Source organism: Elephantulus edwardii, unplaced genomic scaffold (assembly GCF_000299155.1).
Source record: "Elephantulus edwardii isolate Elephantulus edwardi_28Jun2011 unplaced genomic scaffold, EleEdw1.0 scaffold00273, whole genome shotgun sequence".
Classification (NCBI taxonomy): domain Eukaryota; kingdom Metazoa; phylum Chordata; class Mammalia; order Macroscelidea; family Macroscelididae; genus Elephantulus; species Elephantulus edwardii.
The window spans coordinates 2,322,208-2,334,554 of record NW_006400023.1 but is presented as its reverse complement, the minus strand read 5'-3'; the positions used below and the strand labels follow the sequence as shown (position 1 = coordinate 2,334,554).

The window sequence follows — 12,347 nt, the reverse complement described above, 5'->3', positions numbered from 1 at the left end:
ATTAGAAGCCCTAGGGAGGAGGGTGAGGATACCATCACTTCTTTTATTCCATAGGCAATGGAAGAAAAATTTCCAGGGTTCAACAGGGAACCCCATTTAACAGTGTTCAGAGGATTTTCCCAAAGAACAGATCCTCTTTTTTTGCAGCCTTTCCTCTTTAGGGAAGCAGATGTATCAATAGATGTGGAAAAATCAAACTCCTACCCAGGAACTGTGCCTGGGTCTCCCTCCTGACCTCTCTGGGACACTGGGACCACCTGTATTTGAAGCAAGTCAGAGGAGGGGGAAAGGGCATATTGGAAGGAACAGGGTTTTGCTAATTTAGATAATAAGGATTCTTTAAAAGGATTCATATAAGGTCAATTCATCCATATCCAAATGCAAAGAAAACATGGTAACCATTCTAAAAAGAAATGACTAGAAAGTCAAAGAAGCAGGAATAGGTGTAATATTCATCACATTTCCCATTCTAAGTCAGAAAAACAAGAAAAATGAATAAAGAAAACTCAAGCTCTCAGGTACGTCTGATACAGGCCATGGTCTTTGCTATTGTTATGCATCAGAGAGTTGGGCAATGACTAAGGAGGATATAAGGAAAATTGATGCCTTTGAGCTGTGGTGCTGGAGAAGAGTATTGAGGGAACCATGGACTACTACTAGGAAAACAGATTCATCCTGGAAAGAGTTAAACTGGACAGCTCCCTAGAGGCAAGGATTCTGAGGCTCCATCTAACATACTCTGGACATGTTGTAAGGAGGGACTGGTCCTTGGAGAGCTTGGTAGGGTGGAGGGACAGCGCAGAGTGTCAAGGACTGCAGCCTACAATATGGATTGAGGCTCAATATCAAGAAGACAAAGATTCTCACCACTGGATCAATTGGCAGCATCAGAATGGATGGTGAGGAGATTAAAATTGTACACAGCTTTAGTTTGCTTGACTCCACAGTCAGCACTCTTGGCACCAGTAGCCAGGAAATTAAAAGGTGCATTGCCATGGGAGAGTCTGCTGTTAGGGACCTCTCCAAAGTACTGAAGAGCAATGGTGTCTCTCTGGAGACTAAGGTGTGTCTGATACGGGCCATGGTCTTCGCAATCACTTGTTATGCATCAGAGAGTTGGACAATGACCAAGGAGGATAGAAGGAGAATTGATGCCTTTGAGCTGTGGTGCTGGAGAAGAGTATTGAGACTACCATGGACTGCTAAGAAATCAAACAGATTTGTCCTGGAAAGGGTTAAACCGGGTGGCTCCTTGGAGGCAAGAATTCTGAGGCTCTGTCTAACATACTTTGGACATGTTGTGAGGAGAGACCGGTCCTTGGAGAAGGACATCATGCTTGGGAGGGTGGAGGGACAGCGCAGGAGGGGAAGGCCCTCTATGAGGTGGATTGATTCAGTGACTGGGGTAATCGGGATGGGTGTATCGGAGACTGCGACTGGCACAGGACAGAGTTTAGGGCTGTTGTACATAGAGTCACTATGAGTCGCAAGCGACTCGATGGCACATAACAACAACAATAGCAAATGACTCCTATGGCTTTGAAGATTAAACTATCCACCATTCACCATTTAACAAAGATGTTTACACTAGGAGTTCTGAACTGGCCTTCCAGCCAGACTAGAAAGGAAGCTCAAGTATTTCCCCAAGTCTAGCAGCTTACTCTGAGGAGAGATGGAGAAGGTGGAAGTTCAGTCAGCTAGTAATGAATGTTGGTACTGACTGGACTCTACCGTTCATGTCTGGGCAATACAGGAAATCCTGGTCTGAGTATTAGGGAATTGTAGTGCAGCTGTAGAAGACAGGTTGTATACATGTTCAAGTTTCGTGTGACTGAGAATGTATGTCTGTGGAGGTCTGTGTAGAGAAGGGGTGCTTTCATTTAACCTGACTGCCTACTTCTCCAAACCGCAAAAAATCAAGGCAAACAATTTCCCCTGGAACTCCATCAAAGGAATTGCTAGATAGGACTCTGCTAGGATAAGATGGTAAATGGGCTCCAAATCTATCCCCTCATCCCCAGTTAATCGATCACCACTCTCTTCCTCAAATCTTTCTCTATAGATTAAACAGATAGGAGTTGGTTCAAACAAATCTTGATTTTGTTTTAAAATCTGTACCTGTGTTTGCATAAAATAGCTAACAACACAGCAGTAAGTAGAAGCACATGGATTTTATCTAAAGTGATGCCACTAACTTCTGGAACTAAACACTGAGGTAATCGAGAGGTTAACTTAGGAAGGAGGAATAGGGATGAGTGGAAAGAGGCTGGTGCTTTTCATCATAAAAACTACTGGATTGGGGGGAGGGCGTGTGCGGGGAGAAGGGTGCAACAATGAATGAATGGAATTCACAAACTAAAAAACAAACAAAAAACAAAACAAACAAACAAACAAAAATATACAACCGATCACAACAAAACAAAAAACACTGGACTTTGTATTCCTTTAATAATAAGTTTTAAAAAGAGGCTGCTTTTCAAAAGAGACTCAATTATCACCTTAGGCTATCTGCTCTGCTAAGAAGTTCCTCCTCATGTTTTAAAGTCTAACACAAACCTTTTTAAGGAGGTTTCAGCTCATGACCTCAGTGGTGAAGATGCAGGTGGAGTATTCTTTTTTTTTTGTAGAAACTCAAGCGTAAGCTGTTAAAATAGACTCAAGGCACACTAAGCCCCAGCGGGTGGTAGTATGAGGGGAGAGGACATTCTCAAGCTGTCAGCAAAAGGCCAAGAAAGGCAGTGGTCTCAGGGTAGTTAAATCAATATTGAATCAGGCTGAGAGCTCTCTGTACAAGGTTATAGAGCTGGTATAAGCAGATTCCAGCCAGACAGCCCAAGCCAGCTCTAGAGCACCTGCTGAAACAGACTGACGGTAAAGAAAACAACCTTTATGCTCACCCGTCTTAGAAGTATTCTTCCCCCACCAAACCCCAAGTGCACTTTGACTAGATCCTCTCTTGTTCAATGCCAATTATTGAGAGAACCCTCCCAAACCTCTACAGCAAATTAAAAAAAAATGTGTCTCAATTTATTTCTTTGGATATTGCTCAGCAAAAATGCTCTTATGTCGTAATGAACTGAGAAGGAAGCTGAGAAACTTTGGAAGTAGAGAAGGATGATTTCTATTTGGAAATTCTTCCAAGGAATAAAGCTGCCCCTAAAAAGGAGAATACATTCTGGTAGAAAGGACGAAGGTGAGAGAAGTGGGACAAGGTAATATGACTACTTCAGAACAAATTCTAGAGCAGAAGGATGAACACAACTCCACATGCCCTTTTTACTATCCCAGGCCAAGTAAGAGGGATGGCAAACCTATCAACTCGCTTTCTAAGTCCCAAATTCTCTTTTCTGGTTAACCTCCTCAAATGGCTTTCCCAAATGCATAGTTTTTATCTATAGAATCTGGAGTTGTGGATTAAAGTGACAACTCAGGAGGTCATTAACTTAATGTAGTAGGAAGAAAAGGTAGAAGAGAAAAAGCAGGCCTGAAGCTTGTCTTTCAAATATGGCTGTTGACTAGACATTCCTGCAGAGACAGAGATGAAGGACAATACTCGTGACAACTAAACTACTATTAATAAATATCTTTTGTCTGGCGAACTTAGTATGTTTGAAAACAAAGAAACCAATTTAATTTTTTCCAACTCCACTAGTAAGGCAAAGGTACTTGTTTTGAATCCATCAGCCAGTCCAAGGGAGAAGGATGGGCAACTTCTCGTATGATTTACTGCCTTTAAACACCCACTCAGTCAGTTATGGGTTGCTTCCAACTTGATATAACAATCCTGTTGTTAGCCTATTACTACTACACTAATGCCTTCATGAGGAACCTCTGGTGGCCTAACAGTAAGAAGAACCCAGTGGAGAGCTGTGGGTTGGTTCCAACTTGAAGGCACACAACAACAATGCCTACATGAGCTCTGGGGGCCTAGTGGTAAGAAGCTATGTTGCAATTTCAAAGGCACACAGTCACAATTCACTAGCTGCTCCACAGGAGAAGGATGGGCAATCTCCCGGGTGATTTTACTTTCTGAAAACCCACTGGAGAGTCAGCTATTAGTAGGTTCCAACTTAAAGGCACACAGTAGTAGTAACAATGCCTGTATAGGTAATTCTGTTGGTGTAGCCTTGCTTCTCCAGTAGTTTGAATCTTCCAGCTGCTCTGCAGGACAAGGATGAGCAATCTCCTCGTGGGCAATTTACAGCCTAGTAAGCTGATGGAAAGTCAGCTATGAGTCAACAGGAACAGGTTTTTTAGTTTAATGCCTACAGTCAGCTATTTCACCCAAAAAAAGGTCATTTAAGAGGTAAAGAAATCACATGCTAAAACCTAGGAGTTCTAATTCTGAATGTACAAGCTGTTTCCATTATCTCATGTTCCTTTTCCAAATTACCCACTCCAACTCTATCCCATGCCTGTGCACTCATGAAATCAACCAAAACTATTCTAGCAAGCCACAGATATGCAAACAGATTCCTCTTGGCTCTGGACTAGGATGGAAGACACTTTATTCTATGATTCCTTTAAAACAAGCCTAAAATTAGGTAATCCAAAACAAAAGTTCTCACAACCTCATTCTGTTTCCAACCCTGTTCAGCCTTGCCAGTGGATGCTCCTGAGTATTCAACAAAGCATACTCTGATAGAAATTTCTTCAAACTTCGCCCCACACTTCAGAAACACTCTTCTTTCCAGGGAAGCCTAAGACAGGTGAAAGGCCCCCCTCTACCCTAAACATTTTTTCTTAGTTCAAGATTTAGTTGACCCCTAAATGGGAAAGATGTGGCGAGGATCTGAAAAGACTGGGTAATGGGGGGCATAGTTCAATGGCGATTACTTTTATAAAACCCAATGTATGGGAATGATTGTATGAAACATAAGGTCAATGAAGGAAAGTGTGTGTGTGAAGTAGACTGTTGAGGTAGTCCTGGGCTATGACTGAGAAAAATACATACTTTAATATAAATAAACCAATCTATCTATTGGGAAATAAAAAAGATTTAGCTGATCCCGAGAAAGTGGTATGTGGAGGTAAAGAATGTGACAGAAAACACTTAGAGATCAAAGAGAAAACAGAACCAAATGTCACAAAAACAGGAATAACTGAAACAAAAAGTGAATGAAGGATAGCGTGAAACACAATGTATACAAACTGTGTATGCAATTCAATGTAAAATTAAAAAAGAAAACAATCAGGCAAAATCCTTGAAACTTTAGGGAGGTGGAGGTCAAGGTTGGAAACCTGAATGAACAAAGGCACAATCGTATCATTGATTTCCTTCAGAAACAAACCTCTAGAGGTTGACGGATTAAGAAGGACGAAAGAAAAGCTAAGTAATGAAAGTTAAAAGGATCATATGGCGAGAAGGGTGAAAATTAGGGCCAAAGCAGAACGCCAAACAGTACTTTGGGACAGACTGACGAGCGCTTTAAATTCCTTAAGGAGATGGCAATAGGTAACTCCTGGAAACCAGGAGTCGCTTGGTGGTGGGCGGTAGTGAAGTAATGTAATCAGAAGCAAGAGCAGAAGAAAGGGCCACATCTGCATCTCAGGGAAATAGGAACCCGGTACAGTGGTTGCACAGAGACCTCGGAGCAAAGGGGCAAAGCAGGGAAAAGGATAAAGGAGGGGTCTACAGAAAAATTTTGGGCAGGAGCACGGATGACAGGTGAAAGGATAAGCAAGGATGGACATTATAGAAAGCATCTTCATGCGGAAGAGGTTTAAGACTTAAGAGCAAAGAATTTGGGACGGTGGCAACAGGGATAAAAGTGAGGGAGGGGGGAATCCCCGGGGCAAGGGGCGGAGCCAAACAGAAGAGGAAGCCAAAAAGCAGAGGATTCCAGGCCTAAGAGGAAAGGGTAGAGAAGGAACCGGGGGGGTCAGATGCCACCCCACCAGGAGAGCAGTTTTGTGGTCGAATCCAGGTTGAGGGGTAGGCTGTGCGGAGCACAGTGGAAGAGGGCTTCCCTAACGAAGGTAAGGGTAACTCATAGAGGTGGGGTCGCTTACCTCTGGGGGACCCCTGCGGAGGGGGTGCGGGCGGTCGGGGTCGGGCTGCCGGCACCGCCGCCTCAGCAGCAGCGGCAGCTCCCAGGCTCCATTGGCCACCTCCGCTTCCCTGACAGCGGCCGCGGCGGCTGCACCAGGCCCCGGCTGCGGGGCTGCCCTCGGCGCTGCCTGAAGGGGCTTTCGTGATGCCTCAAGTTCGATCGGGCCACACAACCTTCTCTTTTCTCTGTACAGCCACTAATAAACACATACATACACGCACACACGCACAACCCCTCAGTAGTTATTGATGTGAGAATCTTCTCGAGTCCAAGCCCTTCTTCCCGAGATCCGCTTCCCTGCTGCCCCAACACTCAGGACCCTACCGATCCCATAGTAACCTAAAGAGTCGTGTGAGCTGCCCGGAATATGCCTGCTCAGAAATTTAAAAGGGGGCGGGGAGAAGAGAGATGCTAAAAGACGTGGGAGGGTGGGGGCGGAGCCCACGGGTGGAAGGCGGGGCTAAGCTTATGACGCGGACCCAAGTGTTTGAGACTACTAAGGAAGCCGAGAGGGAGATAAATTTCTAGGAAAAGAGATTAGAGCTCTTGGTCTCGAGCCGACCGAGTCAGGGAGAGCTTGCGGAAGTGTCCGTGCACTGTTAGAGAAGTACAGACATCTTGCGTACTATCATAAGTACACTAACGTGCAAATTATATTTAAATTAGCCCATTTTAGTTACCCACCGAGGTACCGTAACTGCAAATTGTCGCATTCCCCACCCTCCTCCCCGCCTCCGCTGCCCTAGGTTGACTCCTCCAGCAAATCAGGATGTGGGATGGACGACGGAAAGAGATATTGTCACATTCACCATCCATTCCCAACACACCTTTAAAGACGATGTAAAAATTACCTCCTTTATTGCTTCAGAAATAGCACGAGGCTGCGGTTTTATTACCTTCTGCCTTGATAGCCTTTGGTCTCCAAACCTCGGACATAGAATCTTCCAGGGAAGGTCTGGCCAAAGACAGGCTGGGAGAGGTGAGTGAAACAAAAGATTTGGAGAGCGCATCCCCTCCTTCAAAACAAAATAAATCGTAAGCCGAACCCAATTCCCTAGCTGTTGAGTTGGTTCTAACTAACAGTCATGCTATAGGACAAAGTAGAATTGCCCACCGGGCTTCCAAGGCTGTAAGCTGAAAGCCCACCTGCTACATCTTTTTCCATGCAAAGCTGCTGTTTGGTTTCAACTGCAGATGTTTAGTTTAGCAGATTATCGCTACTCACTGCCCCAACAGTGATCCTGTTAAAATAAGACTAAATAAATATAAACACTCCCGTGGTGTTGGTTTTCCGTTTGTAGGGTAGTATCGTAGATTGAAAGCTCACTCCTGTTTTAGGGTCTCCCTCTCAATACCTTGAAAGACATTAGATACACTGAGATGTAGTAATTTGCACCTAGATTTTGAGTACTTCCCTGGTACTACTTTCAGACTTACTGCCTTGAGATGACAGACCTTTTTGAACTTCAGCTTCCAGGACTGCAAAAAGGATACTGTAATATTAATATCGTACAGAGCTTTATAAGGGTCATGTTACTACTTACTTTATTTTACTACTGGGGCAGTAAGATGAGGACTTTCATTCATAGGGTCGCTATGAGTCGCCTACAACTTGTCGGCACTTAACAGCAACATACAAAAGCAAGGGAGCTCTGGTGGAGGTCTGTAGGGAGATGTGCTGCTAACCCAAAGGTGGCTGCTCTTCGGAGAAAAGATGGGTGAGCAGTCTGCTCCCATGCAACTAATTTACAGCCTCCAAGAATCCGCTGGAGCGTCAGTTGAATGAACTATACTAAAGTAGAAATCTATTACCTTGTAACTGCTGAAGAAAGCCTAATCACTTAGTGTATAATGAGCAAAGGGAAGGCTTCTCAGACATACTGTAAGCCATTATGTTCCAAAAGAATAAGAAGGGGAGATCATTCTAAGGCTAAAAAGTTACCTGATGAAGAATAGATATGGACACATGCTCAAGACATGAGGGATAGAGCAAATAGCTTAATTAGATTAGAGGAGGAATATAGCAATGAAAGATCAGCAGATAAAGGCAGTACATGCTAAAAATAGTTTAAACTTGTTGCCACTGGTCTGGAATGGGGGGAATCACCAGTCCACCTGCTAGAACTAGCCAACTTCTAACCAGCTGTCCATGAAGTAGAGAAGATGAACCTACGTTAGCCTCTGGTTGAAAATATTCTCACATCTCAAGGGGTAGGGTTTTAAAGGGCTGCAAGACAAGCCTCTTTAAGTATCATACAAGGAAATGGGACACTCCAACCTTTTGTAGGTGACCTCTCTAAAGTACTCAAGAGTAAAGGTGTATCTCTGGAGACTAAGGTTTGTCTGATACAGGCCATTGTCTTTGCAATCACTTGTTATGCATCAGAGAGTTGGACAATGACTAGGGAGGATAGAAGGAGAATTGAGGCCTTTGAGCTGTGGTGCTGGAGAAGAGTATTGAATGTACCATGGACTGCCAAGAAAACAGATTCATCCTGGAGAGGGTTAAACCAGGCTACTCCTTGGAGGCAAGGATTCCGAGGCTTCGTCTGACATACTTTGGACATGTAAGGAGAGACAGGTCCTTGGAGAGGGACATCATACTTGGAAGGGTGGAGGGACAGCGCAGGAGGGGAAGACCCTCTATAAGGTGGATTGATTGATTCAGTGACTGGGGTAATTGGGATGGGTGTGTCAGAGGCAGTGCGATTGGTACAGGATAGGGCAGGGTTTAGGGCTGTTGAACATACAGGGTCGCTATGAGTCGCAAGCGACTCAGTGGCACATAACAACAACAACAACAACATGCACTGTTGAGTTGGAACTAACTCACAGCTGACCCTCCAAAAGGCTTCCAGAGGCAGTAAATCCCACAGCAGGAGACTGCCCATCTTTCTCCCACAGAACAGCTGGTGGATTTGAACTGCCTGCAACTCCTTTCCATTAGGCCACCAGACCTCCCTACTTTTTAAAGCAGAAAGCCTTTTCTTTCACAATGACAGAAAAGCAAGATTTTCTTGTTTTTATGTTTAGATTTCTCTATTCTGAGAAGGGGACTTTTTAAAACTTCAGACAGTTTTAAGCCTTTTATTAACCAAGTGAAACTCCCCCTTGCCCCATACAAAAGAACAGTATTTTTTTTTATTTATTAAAGAGAAGTATTAAGTAGAACAATTTGTTTCCTGATTTCATAGGAACTCTAAAGGTTCATGCAGGGAGCTCTGGTGGCCTACTGGCAAAAAGCTGTGCTGCACTTCCAAGGAGGCTACCAGCTGCTCCACAGGAGAAGGAGAATGGGTAGTCTCCTCTCTTGCAATTAACTGCCTCTGAAAACCCATTGGAAGGTCAGCTATGGGTAGGTTTCATACACAACAACCACCACCAAAAAGGGTTCATGTATGTTTCTGTATATCTCTTTATGACTTTGTCTACCGTTTTCTAAAGTTTTTTTTGCCTACCTTCTTCCCAATCAGTATCCAATCCTCTCTAGAGATCCTAAAGACAAAAAAAGATTAAGCTTTGCATCCTAGCTCTAACTCCATTTCTACCACTGGGAAGAAAATGAATATATATTTCTTGATAGAGTGACAGATTAAGTTAAGAAGCAGATGAGGTTATACAACTATCATCTTTGCATAACTATCAAATTAAAAATGACATCTTTGTGTAACTGCCAAAACACTGAGTATCATGGCCATTTAAGTTGACACAACTTAATCATCACAGCCAGCATTACTTCTACCTCACATATTTGTACCAGATATACTTCATTAATGAACAAAAGAGTTGAATAGTGATTTTTTTACTATTATAATAAATATTATATGTTTAATAATAAAAAAAAGCAGATGAAGGGGAGCTCTGGTGGCCTAGTGGCAAGGAGCTGCAACTACAATCCCAGAGGTGCATGGTTCGAATACACCAGATGCTCTGCCGGGGAAGGAGGGACAATCTCCTCCTGTACCAGTCAGATCTGATTTGACAGTACAATCACACACACACACACACACATAAAATAATAAAATTAAAAAAAAAATTTAAAAAAGCAGATGAGAGAACCCAGTTGTTTTTTGGCATTAAAAAAATTTCAAATATGTAAAACAATGACAATTATTTCACTTGTCCCCTCTCTCCATACTGATTTGGGGAAAGAAATATTTTTTCCCCACAAATGAACTATGTTTAAAATATTTTTACAAAATTCTTTTTAATCTATCCTTAGTTGTCTATTCTTTTCTCCTCAGCATCTATAGTATTAAAACTCACCACATTGAATCTATTTTTTGAAAAATTTGGTGTTTGATGTAAAACATAACACTCACTTCTGTTAGTTCCCATGGTTTTACTGCAGATGTGCAGTTGTTTTCACATGGAGGACATGTGAAGCTGTGGGAACCCACGGTCTTGAGTGCTTGTGAAACCTCTATGTGGCACATTAGGATGAAGTAATGTGGACACCTTTGAGTTGTGTTGGAGAAGAGCACTGACTATCCCATGGAAGACCAAGAGAACGAACAAGGTACGTTTTGGAGAGGGTGCAGCTGAAAAGTTCTTTGGAGGCGAGAATGATGAGGCTTCACCTCACATACTTTGGACATGTTGCTAGGACGGCTGTTCCTTGGAAAAGGGCATGATGTTGGGAAGGGTAGAGGGTCACGAAAGAAACCCTCAACCAGGTGGATTGACATGGTGACTGCTGCAAAGGGCTCTTGTGTGTCAGGAAGTGTGAAGATGGCACCGGATAGAACATAGTTCAGATCTTTTGTTCATAATGTCGCTGAGCACAAGAATGAGTCATGCTAAAAAAAAAAAAAAGAATGAGTCATGCTCAACTTGTTGGCACCTAACAACAACAACGTTGGCAGGGACGTACCAACGGAGCAGGGTATGCCATTTATTTGTCTTACTGAAATTGCATCAGATGAAAGAAAGATGTTGGCTTATTATTCAAAAGTAGATAGTAGATGAATTGCATTGGGAAAATCTGCTGTCAGGGACCTCTCCAGAGTACTGAAGAGCAAGGATGTCTGGAGACTAAGGTGCACCTGATCCAGACCATAGTCTTCACAATTACTTGTGCTATGCATCAGAAAGCCAGACAATGACTAAGGATAATAGAAAATTGATGCTTTTGAGCTGTGGTGCTGAAGAAGAGTACTGAATATACCATGGACCACTAAGAGAACAAACAAGTTCATCCTAGAGAGTATAAAACTAGGCTGCTCCTTGGAGTCAAGGATACTGAAACTTTGTCTGACATACTCGTACATGTTGCAAGGAGGAACCAGTCCTTAGAGAGGGACATCACACTTTGGAGGGTTGAGGGACAGTACAAGAGAGGACAACGCTGGATGAGATGGATTGACTCAGTGACTGGGGTAATGGGGCTAGGTATGTCACAGACAATAAGGTTGGCTCAACTCGAAATGAATGGAAGATGATGGGAAACATGACTTCACCAAGAAGCAATGCTGGGATTGCAACTGTAGGGAACACCATTTATGCAGTGGGAGGATTTGATGGCAATGAATTTCTGAATACAGTGGAAGTCTATAACATTGAGTCAAATGAGTGGAGCCCCTATACAAAGATTTTTCAGTTTTAACAAATTTTAAGATCTTTTCAAACTAACAGGCTTAAGGGATGTAATTGTGTTTAGTAAAGGTACATTTGTGAATAAGGAGGGTGGGTGGGTCTAGATGTTGCTGACAGCAACACAAAGCTTTTGCATATTGCATATTATTAAACAATGCTGTACATACTTTTTGTGTTTATTTGGAAAGGAATGCAAAGATGAAGGTCTGTTTTGTGTATTTTTTAGAACTACTTTGGTTTCTTTACTTTTGGAAGTTGATATTGTAAATTAATAAACCAAGAATTGGGCACATCATTTCAAGAGGTCTCCTCTCCTCCAAATTTGGTTTGTCAATCTGCAAATTAAATGACTTTTCCCTTAAATGTATATTTTGGGGCAAGAGAGGGGGAGGGTTTAAGATTTAGGCAGTTGAAATTTTTAAGGGCCCTTTTTCAATAACTGGAACTATCTGTAACAAAACTTATTTAACTAGATGACAATGACTTATTTCTGTTTTTATTAAAAGAAAGCTGGCAATGCCTACCAATAATCTTTAATGATTGCCTCTTTATAACTTTTTATATTCTCAACATAGTATTTTACTGCTGAATTGTGGTAGATTCAGATTATTGAAGCATAATAGTTTTTTTTAAGAGTGTAGTTAAAATGTTTATCTGATTCGAGTTGCTGAACAGTAACATACCTATGATTTTTAGTTT

The 12,347-nt window shown here is 42.5% G+C and overlaps 1 protein-coding gene across 4 annotated transcripts in view; it reads right to left on the bottom strand.

Annotated features, from left to right (window-relative positions):
• PI4KB (phosphatidylinositol 4-kinase, catalytic, beta) overlaps positions 1–6,452 on the bottom strand; it is a 29,843-nt gene extending 23,391 nt beyond the window's left edge. Inside the window, exon 1 of one of the 4 annotated variants that reach the window (XM_006900105.1) lies at positions 6,013–6,452. Coding sequence is in view for 1 of the 4 variants with exons in the window: in XM_006900102.1 (XP_006900164.1) it covers positions 4,569–4,576 (8 nt within the window). In the remaining 3 variants the exon portion in view is untranslated. Of the gene's footprint in view, positions 1–4,568; positions 4,577–6,012 lie in introns of those variants that run through there. The other 3 variants (XM_006900103.1, XM_006900106.1, XM_006900102.1) reach the window with 3 other exon arrangements.
• Positions 6,453–12,347: the final 5,895 nt, after the last annotated feature.